The sequence below is a fragment of the Papio anubis genome, chromosome 7, assembly GCF_008728515.1.
Source record: "Papio anubis isolate 15944 chromosome 7, Panubis1.0, whole genome shotgun sequence".
Classification (NCBI taxonomy): Eukaryota; Metazoa; Chordata; class Mammalia; order Primates; family Cercopithecidae; genus Papio; species Papio anubis.
Window position 1 is genome coordinate 32,944,531 of NC_044982.1, and position 18,750 is coordinate 32,963,280.

Here is an 18,750-nt window from a genome sequence, read left to right on the forward strand (position 1 = left end):
CCTGGATGGTGTGTGGACAGTCACTTGGGCAGTGACTGAAGGAAGTCTGGTGGGTACGTGGGAATGAGGCCTGGGCAGACCTGAGTTCATACCCCAGCATCTCCTCTTGCAGTGTGGCTTTGGGCATTGCTTAACTTCTTGGGCCTCAGTTTCCTCACCTGTAAAATGTGGATGATAATAGTACTTTATAGGCTGTGAAGGTTAGACAGGATTATGCATGCAAAGTGACTGACACATACTAGGTATTCAACAGATGGCAACTCTCATTTCACCAGTTCCCACTGGGTCCGGTGTGTTTGCCTTTGGCTCCTATCAAGGAAGAGAAAATGAAAGGTATCCTGCTTATAGTAGGAGAGCAATCTACCAGGCCACTGAAGCTTGTATAAATGAAGTTCATTGTGCCCTGGGAACAACTGCTTGATCCACTTCACCCTAGACATGTGGCCCAGACCCGGTGTCTGTGTGCCTTTGAGAGGGACTGTGTCCCTGCAGCCGAGGGCTGAGGGCCCAGCTTCCCAGAGATCAGATTATGCTCTCCGGAACCTACCCGCCCAGGCCCCAGGCTGAGCTGCTCACATGGGTGGGCAGGAGGAAGGCTGCTTTCTCAGCCAAGGAAGAAAAGTCCCCTGTTTGCTTCACCTGAAGCCTTGCAGTGTGACCTCAGGGGAGGTTTGGCTAGAGCCAAGGGTGGGAGTTTTTCCTCCAAAGACTGATTTGGCTGTTTTACCCATTAAAATTAGGTGCAACGGTGAAGGAAACACCAAGAATTATATAAGAAGAAAGTTACCACTGTCAGAGGAGAGCTGGAGTTGTGCTAGGGTGGGGCTGGGGGTCTCCCTGAGGGCTGCAGTTGCTGGCTGTCATTCTCGGCTGGTGGGGAAGAGCTGGTGGGGAAGAGCTGGTGGGGAAGAGCTGGTGGGGAAGAGCCGGGGCTTGGGGCTGAGGCTTCCCTGGCAGCCGCTCTTGCTCTTCCTGGAACACAGCCTCGTGCTGTGGCCAGCCAGGGAAGGTGCTCCCTGTTCCCTCTGCCTTTCTCCCAGCCACAGGGAGCTCTCATGGTGAGAGCATTTTTTCCAGGCAGTGCTGCTTCCTCTAGGAGTCCTGGGAAGGAAGGAGAGTGGGGAGAGGAGCCCAGGGCAAGGTTTATCCCAGTTAAGCTTGGATGGAGAGAGTGAGCTACAGTAGGCTTGTAGCCAGCCAGAAGGGGCTTCTCTCTAAAGCTGCCCAGCTTCTCTGGGGAATTGGAATCCAGGCAAGAAGGAAAATGGTGAGATATTTTGGTCCCCCGCTTTTCCCAGTAGTTGTGCAGAGGCCCCTATCCAGTTTACTGTTGCCAGAACTTGCCATTTCTTTAGTAGGTAAGGCCCCCATAGCTCAGAAACAGGCTTAAGTGATAACTTGCAACCCCGAGACTTCACGTGAGCTGTGGCACAGATCCTCCTCCTGACCTGGCCTTCCTCTGAGGCCCCAGCTGGCCTCGGGCCATAGTCCTGGCCTCCAGGGAGTCATTCCAGAGCTGGGAAACCATTTGGGATATCTAGTCCAAATCCTGCATTTTCAAATGGGGAAGCTTTGAGAGGTGGTGAGATGCTTGAGGTTCCGAAGACTGTCTCCACTTTCACTTTGGGAAGGTGGAAAGGGACTGCTCCTGTGTCCCGTGCCTGGTCACTGCTCCTCCCAGTTTGGAAGCTGGGAGGGCAGCTTGAGTGCAGGAAGAATCCAAAGGAATACTGTCTTGACTCCTGGGTGTGGCTCAGTCCTCAGCTGGCTCCATAGTTATTTATTTGTTTGTGTGTGCGTGAGTGAGTCCTGTGGTTGGGAGGCTGGATCTGAGTAAAAGCAGAAGTACCCACACTCTGTCAGCTGTGCAGCACGCAACAGGGGACAGTTGGGAGGGGAAAAACGGGAGCAGGGGCCTGTCTGCATGGTGGCTGCTAGTTGTGCTTTCTGCCCCTGTTGCAGTGCCTGCACACTTGAGTGTAAACAGCCCTTCCATGTTGCTAGCAGCTGCCCTTCCTTGCTGGCTTTGGGCAGAAGAGGCGCCAAAAATAACCAGGCAGGCACTTCCACTTGTGGGACATTTACTGTGGTGGCCTCTGAGCCGGCTTGCTTGCTTTTTGCAGGCCCTGTGTCTCTGCCACACGGGAGTCCCTTCTACTTCCTGCAGCCCTTCCTCAGCCTGTCTCTGGCCATTGCACCTTCCCCTTTATTGCTTTTATTAGAGTGAGCAAAGGAGGGTGGCGGCTCCTCCTTGTGGGCCTGGAAGCTCTGCCGGTGTTATCTGGGAAGTACCCTCATCCCCCTGTATCCCTGTAGGCAGGCCCTGCTGGCATAGCTGAGTTTAAAGGAGGCCTCTGCTGGGTGCCCTCTGGACTTTCTCACCAGACCTCTCTCTCCTGGGTCTGTAGGCCAGAAGCTGTGCGTGCCTGCAGAGCCCCACACTGTTGCTAGGACTTTGAGTCTCCCTGTCCTGCCCCTGCCTGGCCAGCCCTGCTCTCAGCCAGCTGTGGAACTGGAAGAGTCGGACCATTCATTTCCTCCAAGGTGTTAAAGACTGATAACGATGTCTGAACCACCCCTACCCAGCAAGGGAGACAGGAATCACATTTATTGAGTGCATACCCTGTGCCAGGTGGCACTTCATCTGTGTATTACCTCGTTGTGTCCCACAATAACGAAGATGAAACTGTTGTGCCCATTCACCAGTAGGGATCCCCAGGCTTGCAGAGGCTGGTGATTGGAGAAGCCAGCACACATTGCCCCTGACTTCTTTTACCTTGCAGCTCCCACACTTCCTCCAGCTATTTTCCTGTGCACAGGGAACAATACTTTGATTCTTGGTATGAAGTGCTGATAGTAGGAATTCGGGCACCATTAGACTGGCTGATACGGGAGATATTTTGGGCTGGGAAGGGTGGAGAAGACCTCCCTGCTGCCTCCCTCTCCAGGTGCTTCACAGGGCAGCCAGGAGCCCAGCCTTGAGCCCTGAGGCCCTTCTGTGGAGGACTCAGCTGTGGACCTGGGGACTGCCTGGCCAGGCACATGCACAGGAGGAGGGGAAAGGCTTGGTTTCAGCTTAGTTGTGGGTTTCCTGGGGACTTCCCAAGTGTCTCCTCCCCGCTAAAGGTATCCCAGCCTCTGAGGTACTGAGAACAGTTCTGGGGATCAAAGACTGGGGCTAGGTGGTATCTTTGGTCTCCCTTTTTGGCTGCTGGGTCTGACCTGGGGCCCATCATTCCAGCTGGCTTGGCCCAGGTCCCAGAGAGCCTGGTTGGTGTGTACTTGGGGCTTGGGCTGGATGCTCTGCTGTGCCCGCATGCTGTGCCAAAAGCCTCTGGGTATATTTCAGGAACAATAAAGAATAAATCAACATAGGAGAAAAGGCCCTGCAGCAGCTGCTCAGAGACTGGAGAAATGCAAAGAATGCGTGAGCCTTTGGCAAAAGTCTTGCATCTTGACCAGGACCTGAGGAAGGACGTGAGGCTGATGTGATGGCTCTGGAGTCAAATGGGTGTCTCTCTGTGCCCACTTTGCAGCCCTTCTAGGAGGCCCCAGGCAGCCACACTGAGACTCCCCCCTCTGCTGGTGGCAAATTTTTGTGCTTCCTGGTCACTTGGCACGTACTGGGGAGCCATATTTCCCCCGTTCTTTACTCTCATACCACTCTGCCACACACTGACCCATCTAACCCCCAGGCATCAGGTGGGTCTTGGCCCTTTCCAACCCTGACCAACGAGGAATCATGGGTTGATGAAGACTTGGTAGGTTTGACACACATACTATACTCCTTGCTTTACCTCCCCCAGACGAATGTCAAGGACCTGGCAATGCCAGGTCTGAGGGATGCTAAGTGTGAGAACATCCACCTGGGAGGCCCTCACTGTAGCTCTACCCAGGTCGTCAGCCATGTGTCCTTAGGCAGGTCATTTTACCTTTGAGGACTTGGTTTTATGAGCCTTGGACAAATGATCTTTGGAGTGAGTGGGCACCTCTGTCTCCTCTACTCGGGATGTGCGATGAACAGATTTTATTTAGGAAGTTAAGTTATTGGGAGAAGCAACACTCTGAGAGCACCATGCGGAGATGTGGGAGGCTGTGGCTGGGGGCTGATGCTCAGTGTCCTGAATGGGGAACCCAAGCAGAGAGCTGATTTGACCCAGACCTCAGGGTAGCAGGAGAAGGGACTGGAGCTTGGACTCCATGGGGACTTGGGTTATCTGACAAGCAGGGGAGAGTCAAGACTTTATTTTTTGAGGTACAGTTTTGCTCTTGTTGCCCAGGCTGGAGTGCAGTGGTACCATCTTGGCTCACTGCAACCTCTGCCTCTTGGGTTCAAGCAATTCTCCTATCTCAGCCTCCCGAGTAGCTGGGATTAGAGGCGCCCGCCACCATGCCTAGCTAATTTTTGTATTTTTAGTAGAGATGGAGTTTCACCATGTTGGCCAGGCTGGTCTGGAACTCCTGACCTCAAACGATCCCTCCACCTTGGCATCCCAAAGTGCTGGGATTACAGGCGTGTGCCACCATGCCTGGCCGAAGGCATTATTTATTTATTTATTTTTTGAGATGGAGTTTTGCTCTTGTTGCCCAGGCTGGAGTGCAGTGGCACGATCTCGGCTCACCGCAACCTCCACCTCCTGGGTTCAAGTAACTCTCCTGCTTCAGCCTCCCGAGTAGCTGGGATTACAGGCATGCGCTGGGTTCAAATGATTCTCCTGCCTCAGCCTCCCGAGTAGCTAGGATTAGAGGCCTGTGCCACCATGCCCGGGTAATTTTGTATTTTTGGTAGAGACAGAGTTTCTCCATGTTGGTCAGGCTGGTCTCAAATTCCTGATCTCAGGTGGTCTGCCCACCTCGGCCTCCCAAAGTGTTGGGATTACAAATGTGAGCCACTGCACCCGGCCTGGCTTTATTTTTAAAGAGCTGTTGGCTAACCTCAGTTGTGGGGTTGGAGGGTGTGGAAGGGGTGTGGCTTCCTTTTAGGCAAAGATGCTGAGCCCCCCCACAGGTTGGCCCACTGGAGGTAATCACCTATAACCTCTTCATCTTCAAAGCCACTCACCTGCCCGGCCTCTCCCACCCACCTTACCTGACCAGCCACATCTCAGAACATCATGGTGGTTTTCAGGCCAGCTGAAGCTGCTCTCCAGGGAGCAGACGTGAGCAACCCAGAGGCTGCTGCTGTTCTATCCCAGGCAGCCTGGTGTGACGCCCAAGTCTGAAACTCTGGCGGGAGGAAGTTTGCAGAACAGGCAGGCCTAGGTGGCAGTCCTGGCCTTGCCTCGATACTGCTGTGACTTTAGGCAAGTGATTTGACCTCAGGTCTTTTCAGATTTCTTGTTTAGAAAGGAGTAATAATGCCTACCTTCATGGCCTGGTGTGGTGGCTCACGTCTGTAATCTAAGCCCTTCGAGTGGTTGAGTTGAGAGGATCCCTTGAGGCCAGGAGTTCAAGACCAGCCTGGGCAACAAAGTGAGACTCCATCTCTACAAAAATAATAATGCTAATATCTACCTTTCTGTGAGAGGATTCCACAGGATACTACATGTAGTGTGCTTAGCACCATGCCTGGCATATAGTAGCACCCCCAGTGGAAATGTTGGAGGTATTGATGAAGCCTTGTTTGTGTGATGTTGGGATAAACCTTGGCTCCATGCTTTGCCCAGTGTCTTGCCAAGTGGTGGGACCTGCCTAAATGGAGGCATGAAGCATTGTTATTGGAGTCCTTGATTTTGCTCCTGGCTGTGTGTCCTCGGGCAAGTTTATTTCATTCTCTGGACTGCTCTGTGGACCGAGGAATTGGAGTAGGTAAACATTGACATCCCTTGATATTTGGAATCTGTTCAGCTTTCCCAGCTGGGCCCTGCTTTGCCAGTTGGCTCTGAAGAGAGGCCCAAGCTACCTTTCTCCATGTGGCATGGAGGCTTTTATTCCAGAGTGAGACGGTGCTGAGCCTGCAGCCTCCAGCTAACCTCTGCAGTCCCCCACACCTCAACACCCTCGGGGCTCTCTTGGCTTCCAGGGGCTTTTACAGATACGCGCCACCCCCGCGTCTAGAGGGGAACCTGTTTCTGGCTGACTGGGGCTAGGATTATTTCTTTTTTTTTTTTTTTTTTTTTTTGAGATGGAGTCTCGTGCTGTGTCACCCAGGCTGGAGTGCAGTGGCGCGTTCTTGGCTCACTGCAAGCTCCGCCTCCCAGGTTCAGGCCATTCTCCTGCCTCAGCCTCCGAGTAGCTAGACCATGCTGTGCTTGGAAATGCCCCCAGGGAAGAGCAGCAGCTCTGGGAAGGAGCTGGCTTCGTGAAGTTCTCAAGTGTAGCATGCCTTCTGAGGCCCACAGGTGTAGATTTCAGATTTTTCTGGGAGGGTGGTGGAAAGAGCAAGGACTTTGAAGACACAAGATAAAGTTTTGAATCTTGCTTCTGGCTCTGTAACAGCAGAGCCTCAACTTCCCTCTGGAGAATGGGGACATAAGACTCCTCCATAGGAGGTTTATAAGCATGGATTCGAATATGTGAAGGACCCAGCCCAGGGAAGTACTCGTTAGCTCCCTTCTTTTGGGAAGGATCTGTCTTTTGGATATTTTGTAGATTGGTCACGGAAGTGGAAATATTTGCCTGTGGCCATTTTTCCCAGGGAAAAACAGGACTGCCTGACAAGCTGTTGCAGTCCCAAAGGCCTCTCCATCCCCTAGTTGTTTTGCTGTCGGGATCAGGCTTGGGGTCAGGTTCAGTGTGTGTCTGGGAGAGGGGCTACCCAGGCCTTTGCAAAAGTCTGAGCTCTGCAGCTGCCTAGGGCTGTGATACAGAAGGTGTGGAGAACATGGGCTGAGGAGGGAGGGGCCTTTCTGAGCTGAGAGAACTTGGCGAGTTACTTTTAACCTTCGTTTCCTGTAAGTTTCCCAAATTTCCTTTGGTTATTGATTTCCAGTTTCAGCCCATTTTGATTGGGGAACATACTTTGAGTGATTTCAGTCCCTTTAAATTTGTTGAGACTTGTCTTATGGCCTAATAATGATGTTTTGTAGAGAATGTTCCGTGTGTGTGTGGTGGTGTTTTTTTTTTTTTATTTTTTTCTGGCCGGGCGCGGTGGCTCAAGCCTGTAATCCCAGCACTTTGGGAGGCTGAGACGGGCGGATCACGAGGTCAGGAGATCGAGACCATCCTGGTTAACACGGTGAAACCCCGTCTCTACTAAAAAATACAAAAAACTAGCCGGGCGAGGTGGCGGGCGCCTGTAGTCCCAGCTACTCGGGAGGCTGAGGCAGGAGAATGGCGTAAACCCAGGAGGCGGAGCTTGCAGTGAGCTGAGATCCGGCCACTGCACTCCAGCCTGGGCGGCAGAGCGAGACTCCGTCTCAAAAAAAAAAAAAAAAAAATTTCTGAGACTGGATCTTGGTCTTTCACCCACGCTGGATTGCAGAGGCATGAACATGGCTTACTGCAGCCTCAACCTCCTGGGCCCAAGCAATCCTTCTGCCTCAGCTTCCTGAGTAGCTGGGACTATAGCCTATAGTGGCCACCACACCCAACTAATTCTTTTTTTATTTTTTTATTTTTTGTAAAGACACGGTCTCCTTTTGTTGCCCAGGCTGGTCTCGAGCTCCTGGGCTCAAGTGATCCTCGCGCCTTGGCCTTCCAAAATTTTGGGATTACAGGCATGAGCCACTGCACTGGGCCTGTTCTTTTTTAAAAAGAAACAAAGACAACAGTTCACCTACGACTGCAGTATCTGTGTGCTTTTGAGAAGAGTGTGTATTCCTGTGTATTTTGCTGTTGTTAGGTGGAGTGTTCTATATAGGTCTTCTAGGTCTAATTGGTTTATAGCGTCTAAATCTTCTGTTTCCTTGTCTATCTTCTATTTAGTTGTACTGTTTGTTGTTGAAAGTAGAGTGTTTTCTCTCTCTCATGTGTATATATAAAATAAAATGAAAAAAAAGTAGAGTATTGAAGTTTCCTACTATTATTTGAGTTGTTTATTTTTCCTTTCAATTCCGACAGTTTTTGCTTCATGTATTTTGGGGCTCTGTTGTTAGGTACATGCATGCCTATAACTGGTATAGACCTCCTGAGGTTTGGACACTTTTGTTCATTATAAAATATTCTTTGTCTATAATAATAGTTTTCTTTTTTCTTTTTTGTTTTTTTTGAGATGGAGTCTAGCTCTGTTGCTCAGGCTGGAGTGCAGTGGCGCGATCTTGGCTCACTGCAACCTCCTCCTCCCAGGTTCAAATAATTCTCCTGCCTCAGCCTCCTGAGTAGCTGCAATTACAGGCGCCTGCCACCACGTATTTTGTCTGATATTAGTATAGCCATTCCAGCTGTCTTTTGGTTACTGTTTACAATGGTATCTCTTTTTCCATCCCTTACTTTTTCTTTTTTGGTACAGAGTCTTTTTTCTTTTTTGGTACAGAGTCTCACTGTGTTGCCCAGGCTGGAGTACAGTGGTGCAATCTGGGCTCACTGCAACCTCCACTTCCTGGGTTCAAGCGATTTCTCCTACCTCAGCATCTTGAGTAGCTGGGACTGCAGGCATGTGCCACCATGCCCTGCCCTGCTAATTACTTTCAACCTATTTGTATCTCTGCATGTAAAGGGTTTCTTTTTTTTAAAGAAATTGCATCTTTTTTTAAAAAGTCCGTTCTGCCATATAATTGCATATTTTTTTTAAAGTCCATTCTGCCAGCCTCTGCCTTTTAATTAGATATTTAATCCATTCACATTTAAAGTAATTATGAATAAGGCAGGATTTATGCTGCCATTTTGTGATTTGATTTCTGTATGTCTTATGTCTTTGTTATTCTTTCGTTCTTCCACTACTGTCTTCTTTTGTGTTAAATAGATATTTTTGAGTATACCATTTCTGGCCTATAAATAACGAGACACAGAACAGTAAGGGTTAAATAAAATGCTGCCTGCAATGGACTTAGCACAGTGCCTGGCAAATAGTAAGTGCTCAGTAAACATGGGCACTCAATTGAGTCCCACATGTGGTAAGAGCCACAGTTAATCCTAGGACTGGCTGAGAGCAAAGTCCCCTCAGGGCTCTGTGCGACCCCTCATGTCTCCTGGGCAGGCCACAGCACTCTGGCGGGTAGTGCCTTTGGGGAATGGGGAGTGGTGGATCCTGGGAAATTTCACCATGCCAGGCTGTGACTCTTTAGCCATTCCTCTGCTGCAGTGCCTGGGCACCACCTGGCTGCTTGTGAAGCATCCTAGATTCCCCATCATGCTCTTCCCACCCTTGACCCCTACCGCACCAGACCCATTAACTAGCCTCTCAGGGCGGGTTTTATTGCACACACTGAGGTTTAAGAACCACTCCTTGACATCTACACAGACGCGTATTGACACAGTGACAGAGAGACCTGGTTTGGGGTCAGGAGGCTTAGATTTGAATCTTGACTCCTCAGTCATGAGTTCTGTGAACTGGGACAAGTTACTTTCAGAGCCAGCCTTTCCTCGTTTCTCAGTTGGGAATAAGTGATTATGTAGGTAAGCGGTACTCTGCCGCATTCGGCATACAGCTAGTCCTTGTGGCTGCTGTTCCGCGTGGCACTTGCTTTTTACAAAGGTGTTTCTTTGGTCCCTGGATGCAGGTCTCTTCCCACCCCAGGCTCTTAAGCTCCTCAAAGGCAGGAACCAGTGAGTGGCGGCTCCTGGACCAGACATCTGGTTGGTTACCTGACCAGCAGTCCACTGCCCTCCGTCTTGGTTCATGTTGTCTCCAGGCCCTGCTGCTCCCAGGCTCTGTGCAGGAACAGAAGGGAATTGATGAAGAAGCGTTATTGGATAGTAGTCTAAGAGCATGAAGATTCCTAATGAGTAACAACAATACGTGCTGGAGGGCCAGCTGGAGGAGGTAGGCTTTGAGGAAAAGCAGATTGTGAGAGTGGAAGCAGGGCTTCCAGGCAGAAGGAACAGCTCTAGGGGAGGCTCAAAGTCAGGGAGCTCCCCCAGGGATTGCCTGTCCCCAGGGGTTGCTTACCCCTAGTCCCTGCACCGGCTGCCTTGCATTATAATTAGCGTGTGTTTCTGTGCGTCTGTCTCCCCACCAGCCTGGAAGCTCTGTGTCTCCTGTGTCTCCCAGAGTCTGGCTTGCAGCAAGTGTTCAGCAAATGCTTGTGGAGTGGATGAAGGGGCAGCAGGCCCACCTGCAGAGCTGCAGCAGGGAGCGTGTGTGGTGGGGGAGGCCCCTGTGAGTGGCCTCATCTGTATCTTGGCCCAGGGCAGACTCTGGCATGGGGTACTCAGGCACAGACTTCAGAGAGCCCTGCTCTAGCCCTGCTGGGGAGCCAGGCCCTTCCAGAAGGGGAAGGAGGAGCTGCAGCAGCCTCCAGTGATGGGAGCTGCATAGGGCATAGAGACGGTTTTGAGGAGACAGACCAAGGACCCTAGTGGTCCCAGGACACCCTCGCTAGAGGGCCTCAGGAACATCTGCTGAGTCTTCTGCGGAGGAAGCATACATCTGCCTGCTTCTACCCTACTCCTGGGATCCCTGGGTCCTACTGGAAGGGGTTTTCCAGGGCTGCCTGTGATTCTTCGTAGCCTTTGCCTACGAGGAAGGCAGGCAGTTCCTTCAATGCAGGCAAAAGCTGAGCCTGAAGGCTTAATCCTTTTCGCCTTTGTTCATGACTGTTTTCTCTCTGCATTAGCAGCCCCCCACCTCCCCCATCCTGGCAAAACAAACTTGGCGATCCCAGCTTTCCATAGACACCCTGTGGGCATTTGTCGAGCTTTGCGGGAGGGAGGCAATCAAGGTAGAAGCCTGGACGGAACCCTGAGAGTGCCTCATAAGCCCTGAAAGGATTCTTTTCTTACACATCCCTTTAAAAGCATCTCAGTGTTGGCATTTTTACTGTGTAAGCTCAAACTTCAGGCAGCTTGAACCCTGGCCAAGCTTCTGATCCTGAGCAGCTTGATGGCTGAGACCCCTGGGACTCGTGACTCTCTGGCCTGTTGGCCTGGGTTCTCCTTTTGAGAGCTGAAGTTCAGTCCAGAGAAGTGATGGTCCAGGGACTGTCTGGATTGGGAATGGGCCGACCATAGGGCCTCTTACCTGCTCTCTCATGCTCGCAGGGAAAATGACGCTTGCGGGAGTCAGATCCACGTCTGTTGTATCAGAGCCTCCTTGTTTGCAAACCCCTTGAGAATAGGGCTTATGTGTCCAGTGGCTTGCAGAAATGGGGTGCACTGGCCTGTGTGTGAAGGCCCAGTTGGTGGGGATACATGTGGCGTTGCAGATGGGGTCCAGAGGGAAGGTTTGTCTAGGGCCTGGGCAACTCTAGGTGGCCCAAGATGGCAGTTCCAGGCCACGTACCCAGTCTGGCTATAGCTGGAGACCCCAGAATGTCTGAGAGAGCTTTTCAGGATGTGAGCCCGAATGAAGGGGCCAGCTGGGCCGTGCTGTGCTCCTCTGGTGGGGGTGGCAGGGTCTTGTTATGGCTCCTTGGCATCCTGGCCAGACCTTAGTGTCTTGAGGTCCAGCCATGTCAGGGCATGAGGTAAACAGACCACAGGCTTGTGTCCCTGGCTACTGTCTAGGTGGGGTGGAAGCCTAGAAAAATGGGGTGGAGGGCAACAGTGGAGCTAGCACTTTTCCAGCTGGCCAGCATGTGGTATGGGGCAGCAGGTGACAGTCAAGGGCAGGTGGCTTGTGGGCCAGCAGGGAGAAGGACTTGTGTTCCACATAGGTGGAGAGGGCCTGGGCCAGGGGTAGGGTGGGATCCCGGGCTGGGTCTTTTCACTTCATCCCAGCATCTTGAGGAGCTCTGGTGTGCATCAGAGAGCCCAGAAGTCAGGAGCAGGCAGGAGCCCAGGGCAGGAATGCGGGCTGTGTCACCTCTGCCCAGGCGTGGCTCTGACTCACCTTGGGCGCAGTCTTGAATGAGCATCCTGACAGGCAGATACAAACCAAGTGCCAAGGTACAACGGTCTGCCAACCCTGTCCCGTGGAGCCTGCTGTCTGCTGGGGATGACGAAGCAGGCACCTGGGATTTAGTGTGCCATACACAGTGTGTTATAGGGGCTTGTAGTTCAGCTCCTGTCTCTGCTCTGGGGTCAAGGAAGGTTTCCCGGTGGAAACAGTGTCTGCAGCCTGAAGGATGAATAGGACCTGGCCTCATGAAAAGCGTGAGAAGTTGTCCCCAGGAAGGGGTACAGCCTGGCCAAAGACCTGGAAGCAAAGCAAGAAGAGCACGTTGGAGGCCCTGGCTCAAGCACAGACTGTCGAGAGAGGTGGCAGGAGCCAAGGTCTGCAGGGACTTGTGGACAGGGCAGGGAGTTTAGACTTTGTCCTAAGACAGCTCAGAGAACTGACTCGCCTGGAGACTCAGTTTGGGCCTGTCTTGCCCTTGGGTGACAGACACATGACCTTTGACTCCCCTCTTCCTAGTGCTGAGCTTGTGGGGCCTGCCCAGGCTCTAAGAGTGGGAGCTTGGAGCATTAGCCTACAAGGGCAGGGACCCTCGGGTCACCCCCAGGTCAGAGCTGAGCCCCTGCAGCTGCTGAGATCAACTTGGCATCTCCTCCCTGGCCTGTGTGACCTCGACTCACAACAGTCTTGTTTCTCAAATGGACACACTGATTGCCCCAAGCAGACAGGTGAGTGGCCCTGGTCCTGCAGTGGCTACAGTCTGGCCCCTTGCCCTGTGGTGATAGCTCACTGGCTTCTCCTGGGGTCGGTCAGCTAGTGTTGGGTGTGCGGCTGGGCTGCCGATGTCCCTTGGGGAGCAGTGTGTATTTGAGCTGACATCCCGGGAGAGCTGGTGTCACCATCAGCACTGAATACCCAAAGGCCTTTCCAGCACCTTCCCCTCATGTGTCTGCAAAACATATATGTGGGGTCAGCACGGTTTTTTGTGTTTTGTTTTTCTTGGTGCACACTGCTTTCTTCTATAGAGAGCAAGTGCTTTTCACCATAGAACTTCCTGAAAGCCTGCTAGGTCCCAGGCTTTGGTCTTGACTGTTGCCTTGTCTTTGGCCCGGGGGTACCTGTGGGTCTGGTCAAGGATTGGTTGCTGCAGAGAGGAGCCTGAAGGAAGGGAAAAGTGAATAGAGCGTGACAGTCAAACAGACTGACAGGGCGGACTGCAGTGTTTGGGGCCCCGTGGTGACTGTGGGTTTCCTTTTGCAGTGTTCCTGCATCCGTTGTCAGAGGCCCTGCAGCTCGTCCCAGGGCTGAGCTGCTGGCAGGAGTTCCTCGTTACATCCTCTTCCCTGCAACCTCAGGGACTAGGCCCACAGGTCAGCAGCCTTTGGAGGTGTCTTCCTTCCTCTTCCTCACTGTGAGGAAGGGCAGTTTGATTTCCACCTGAGGGACAGGGCAGTGGGGGTGGGGTAGAAGAAATGAGAGGAAGTGGTGCAGTCCTGACCCCGAGTTGCAGGCTGGGAGGAGCCCATGGGGTCTGAGAGCTGGAGGCACCACCAGCAGCAACTGAGCCTGGGTTGGGGTTGCAGGAGCCGGAGAGTCCCCAAATCGGGGACTAGAGTGGCCAGTGCAGGAGGAAGTGTTTCAGGCCTCCCTGCAGGTAGACCTCACACATCTGCTGACCCTCTGTGGTGAGACCCTTCCCTGCCCTCCCTTCCTGGAGGGTCAAGGGTCTCAGCCATATTTGGGGAGAATGGGAGAGAGTACCTGCCAAAGGTTCAGGCAGGGGTAAGGGGCTTCCCAGTGCCAGTGAGAAGGGATATCTGTGTCTAGAAAATCCTTGCCTGGAGGTGGTGTGGAGTGTGCTGTGGAAGGGAGGTGTATGAAGAGGGGTCTGGGGTCTTAGTGTGATGTCTTGGGGGGTTCCAGTCTTGGCTCTCAACATAATGAATGTGTGACTGTGGACAACTTACTTGGCCCCTCTGAGCCTCATCTAGCTAACCTGTAAATAGAGGTTAAAATCGCAACACCTGCCTTATAAGGTCATGGTGGGAATTTAAAGGATACAAAGCATGTAGGATCTGCCTGGCACGGGTGTACCATCACAATCATCATTACTCCTATCACTACTTAGTGCCCTGCTGCCTAGGTGTGCCCCTTCACCCTTCCTCCCAGGCTGCCAGTGTCTTCCACTCTTCTCCCCACTCCCAGCCAATGACCTTTCTTCTCTGAGGGTTCCAGGCCTGAGTGTCCATGCCCCTGGCACCCTTAGCTCTTCAGTGAGGGTGACAGAGAGGCCTCTGCAGCAAGAAGCTTCTGGGGTGATTCAGCCTTCCCCAAACCAGGCCCCTTGATTTCTTCAAAGCAAGTCCATTTCAGCTTCAGAGGCTGCTGTGGTGTCTTGAATGATGGCCCTCCTTGATGTGCAGGGTGGGAGTGGGAGGCTTCCCAGCTGAGCCCAGCTCCTCCAGGGCTGACCATACAGCTGTGGGTAAGCCCCTGTAAGACCTGCGTCTGGCCTCTGGCCCCTGCCCTGGGCAGAAGCAGGCTTGTCCTGGAGCCGCAGACCCCGCCTCATCTCCTTCTGTAAGAGGTGCTGAGCAGCCATCCCCATGGAGGGGGCGCAGCCCTCCATCAGGTTCACACTGGCACGTGCATCCAGGCCCACCTGCCACATGGACCTTCCCTTGCTCCAGGCCTCAAGCCAGTGCTGTGGCTCACAAGGCGACAGGGCTGTGATGAAGGGAGGCGTGAGTGTGTGTGAGCGCCCACTGGAGGGGCTCGTAGCCCCCTGGAGGCACGTGGGCCTGCCAGGCTGGCGCACATTCTTCCTTCCTCTGTCTTGCTTCTGCAGACACGCACTTCTAGTTCTGTGGGCTTGATGTTCCCTCGGAGAGGCGGAGCCAGACAGTCCTATCCTGCAGCTTCATGGTGGTGCTCAGGGTGATTTTTAGTGTAGGGGTTAGGTTTTGGGTTCCTGCTCTGACTTAGGTTGACTGTCAGAGAATGCGGGTTTAAAAGCTAGAGAAAGGTGGTTTCTCCAGCCCCCAGCTCTCCACTTCTTGTCCAAATCCCCCCACTCCCCTCTTACTGGGGGTCAGGGTGACTTGGCTGCCATCCTAGTCTCTGTGCCTCTCCCTCCCTCCAGCTTCATGTATGAAAAGACAAAGGCTGCACACGAGGAGGGTCTCTTTTACTCTCTTCAAGGCCCAAGGACTGAGGAAGGAAATGGAGGAGGAAGTTACTCCCCTTCTGGGTGCTGGGTGAAAGTGAAAGATAGGGAGGGGGCCCTCAGTGAGTCACGCAGGCGGACAGGAGGCAGGCAGGCTCCAGGAGCGCAGGGGCTGGGGAGCTGCGGAAGCCTGCAGAGGAGTGATAGCCTGGGAGGGGCATTCCCGGTGCTGGGGGCGGGCCGAACTGTGAACTGGGTGTAGTCAGGACTCTGTGCCCGCCCAGCCCTGCCCTCTGCTGCTCCTGGCTGGTTTCCTGGGAGCTGCTGGGGTTGCTAACAATGACCTGTAGCATCTAGGGCCTGAGATTTCCTCTTCAGAGCCACCCGAGCTGTCTTCCCTTCTTCTCAGGGACCAGAATCTTACTAGGGAAAGAGGTGGGCCATTTAGCTCCCACCCCCACCAACTTCCCAGGAAAAAAACAAAACCCAAACAGCACTCTGAGGGAATAAAAAGTCTTTAAAAATACATGAAGCAGCTATGTAAGTTGTAAAATACGGGTCTAGATTCTGTTCTGTAGCGACTGTTTTAAAAAATCAAGTTACGAAACAAAAACAGAAAAACTGTGTACTTTAGTCATGACATTATCATGGAGAAACCTTCTGGAACTGAGTTCTAGCAATACACACCCTCTACGATCTGAGTTTACGCTATTTGCTGGGGCTCTTTGGCGGTGGAAGGGGCAGGGGTCAGGCAGGGGCGGGGTCAGCGGCTGACCAGCTCTTGGCCTGGATCCTGCCTCCACCCTGCTAGGGTTGCAAAACAGGTTCTGTGCTGGTTTGGGAAAGACTGGCAGCGAGAACCCCACCCAGCAGCTCTTCCCAGGGGTGGGGCTAGGACTGCACACACCCTTCTGGGGCCTTACCTGCAGGCCTTGGTGAGCCTGACCCTGGGCCCCTGACTCTACAAGGGCCTGTTGGGGCTCCTGACCCTGGGGCTGCACAGGAGGAGTGGCCATGTCGGGAATGACCCTGTCCTCTCCACTTCCTGAGGCTGAGCTGTGCTTGGAGTGTCAGAGGAGGCACTGGCTGGACAAAGATCCTTCTGGGTCTGGTGGGAGGCTCCTGCATAGACGGATGTGTGCCAGGAGGACTAGGCCTGGCTGCCCAGGGGGCTGGGGCCTGGGTAAGAGGAGAGGGGAGCCAATGTGGCTTTTGCTGCTCCTTTCTCAGCTGGGCTGGAGGGGCTTGGGCTGGATGTCAGCTCCACTTGTCCCTTAGAATGTGCCTATGCAGTGCACAAATAACACAGCCAGATGCAGGCAGTCCTGGAGCTGAACCAGGAGGGTGAGGTGGTGGGACAAGAGAGTCACGGTGCCCTGGGAGATGCAGCTGATTCTCCTGCCCTCCTGGCAGCTCCCCAGAAGGTCTTGGCTCCTGCCTCACCAATGCTGCTCTGTGACTTGGGGCCTGTTCCTGTGATATGAGGTGGTGAGACCGATGGCCCTTGGAGGCCCCTTTTCTTACACTTGTGCTGATGTTTGGGGCATCCTGGGACGCTGTGGCTGACACTGTCACTGCTTTTCCCTCTGCAGGTGCCAGGACCCTGTGGAGCATCATGAACTGGGAAGAGTAGCTGAGCCCCAGAGCCTCTCTGGAAGAGAAAGGAAGAGCCAGCAGTTCTTTCTCCCAGTGCCCGACCTCATCGTCCAGCGTCTTCCTCTGCCCCTGCTCTGCCCTCCCTGGCTCCTGGACTAGAGTCCAGCTTCCAGCAGGACGTTTCCCCAGGGGATGGGTGACTGTTGAACGGGATCTCACTGCCAGGGCTCAGTTGGCCACATCATGAACCTCCAGGCCCAGCCCAAGGCTCAGAACAAGCGGAAGCGTTGCCTCTTCGGGGGCCAGGAACCAGCTCCCAAGGAGCAGCCCCCTCCCCTGCAGCCCCCCCAGCAGTCCATCAGAGTGAAGGAGGAGCAGTACGTAGGGCACGAGGGTCCAGGAGGGGCAGTCTCCACCTCTCAGCCTGTGGAACTGCCCCCTCCCAGCAGTCTGGCCCTGCTGAACTCTGTGGTGTATGGGCCTGAGCGGACCTCAGCAGCCATGTTGTCCCAGCAGGTAGCCTCAGTAAAGTGGCCCAACTCTGTGATGGCTCCAGGGCGGGGCCCGGAGCGTGGAGGAGGTGGGGGTGTCAGTGACAGCAGCTGGCAGCAGCAGCCAGGCCAGCCTCCACCCCATTCAACATGGAACTGCCACAGTCTGTCCCTCTACAGTGCACCCAAGGGGAACCCGCATCCTGGAGTGGGAGTCGCAACTTACTATAACCACCCTGAGGCACTGAAGCGGGAGAAAGCGGGGGGCCCACAGCTGGACCGCTATGGAAATGTGCGGCCAGTGATGCCACAGAAGGTGCAGCTGGAGGTAGGGCGGCCCCAGGCACCCCTGAATTCTTTCCATGCAGCCAAGAAACCCCCAAACCAGTCACTGCCCCTGCAACCCTTCCAGCTGGCATTCGGCCACCAGGTGAACCGGCAGGTCTTCCGGCAGGGCCCACCGCCCCCAAACCCGGTGGCTGCCTTCCCTCCGCAGAAGCAGCAGCAGCAGCAACCGCAACAGCAGCAGCAGCAGCAGCAGCAGGCAGCCCTACCCCAGATGCCGCTCTTTGAGAACTTCTACCCCATGCAACAGCCACCCTCGCAGCAACCCCAGGACTTTGGCCTGCAGCCGGCTGGGCCACTGGGACAGTCACACCTGGCTCACCACAGCATGGCACCCTACCCCTTCCCCCCCAACCCAGATATGAACCCAGAACTGCGCAAGGCCCTCCTGCAGGAGTCAGCCCCACAGCCAGCGCTACCTCAGGTCCAGATCCCCTTCCCCCGCCGCTCCCGCCGCCTCTCTAAGGAGGGTATCCTGCCTCCCACCACCCTGGATGGGGCTGGCACCCAACCTGGGCAGGAGCTCACTGGCAACCTGTTCCTACATCACTGGCCCCTGCAGCAGCCGCCACCTGGCTCCCTGGGGCAGCCCCATCCTGAAGCTCTGGGATTCCCGCTGGAGCTGAGGGAGTCACAGCTACTGCCTGATGGAGAGAGACTAGCATCCAATGGCCGGGAGCGAGAGGCTCTTGCCATGGGCAGCGAGGAGGGCATGAGGGCAGTGAGCACAGGGGACTGTGGGCAGGTGCTACGGGGCGGGGTAATCCAGAGCACGCGACGGAGGCGCCGAGCATCGCAGGAGGCCAATTTGCTGACCCTGGCCCAGAAGGCGGTGGAGCTGGCCTCGCTGCAGAATGCAAAGGTGAGAGGGGCATACGGTGGAGCCAGACCTGGCAGAGGGCATCAGGCTAATAGGTGAGAGGCTGCTTGCCTAGAGACAGCCAATCTTTGCCGTAGCGAGCTGCTTGTGGGGAAATAGTACAAAGACCACCTTTCACCTTGTAACAGAGTTCTTGCTTACTTTTGCAGAAATGTTTTTTGAATAATTAGATACTATTTCGTGTGCCACCCACTGTGCAGGCCAAACAAAACCCATCCGTAAGCCACCTGTGGCAAGAGATGGCCATCTGGGGGCCCTTGGTCCAGGCCAGGGTGGAAGGGCCTGGAAGAAAGCAGGTTATGGAGAGTATTTGTTATTTATTTATTTATTGAGACAGAGTCTTACTCTGTCACCCAGGCTAGAGTGCAGTGGCGCGATCTCAGCTCACTGCAACCTC

At 54.0% G+C, this 18,750-nt stretch overlaps 1 protein-coding gene across 3 annotated transcripts in view; it reads left to right on the plus strand.

Moving 5' to 3' along the window:
- The window catches only part of MIDEAS (mitotic deacetylase associated SANT domain protein), a 73,204-nt gene that overhangs the window by 30,505 nt on the left and 23,949 nt on the right, over positions 1-18,750 (plus strand). For all 3 annotated transcript variants that reach the window (XM_031667995.1, XM_017961358.3, XM_009211932.4), the window contains exon 2: positions 16,634-18,335. In XM_031667995.1, coding sequence (XP_031523855.1) covers positions 16,881-18,335 — 1,455 coding nt within the window. In that variant the 5' untranslated portion in view covers positions 16,634-16,880. The remainder of the gene's footprint in view (positions 1-16,633; positions 18,336-18,750) is intronic.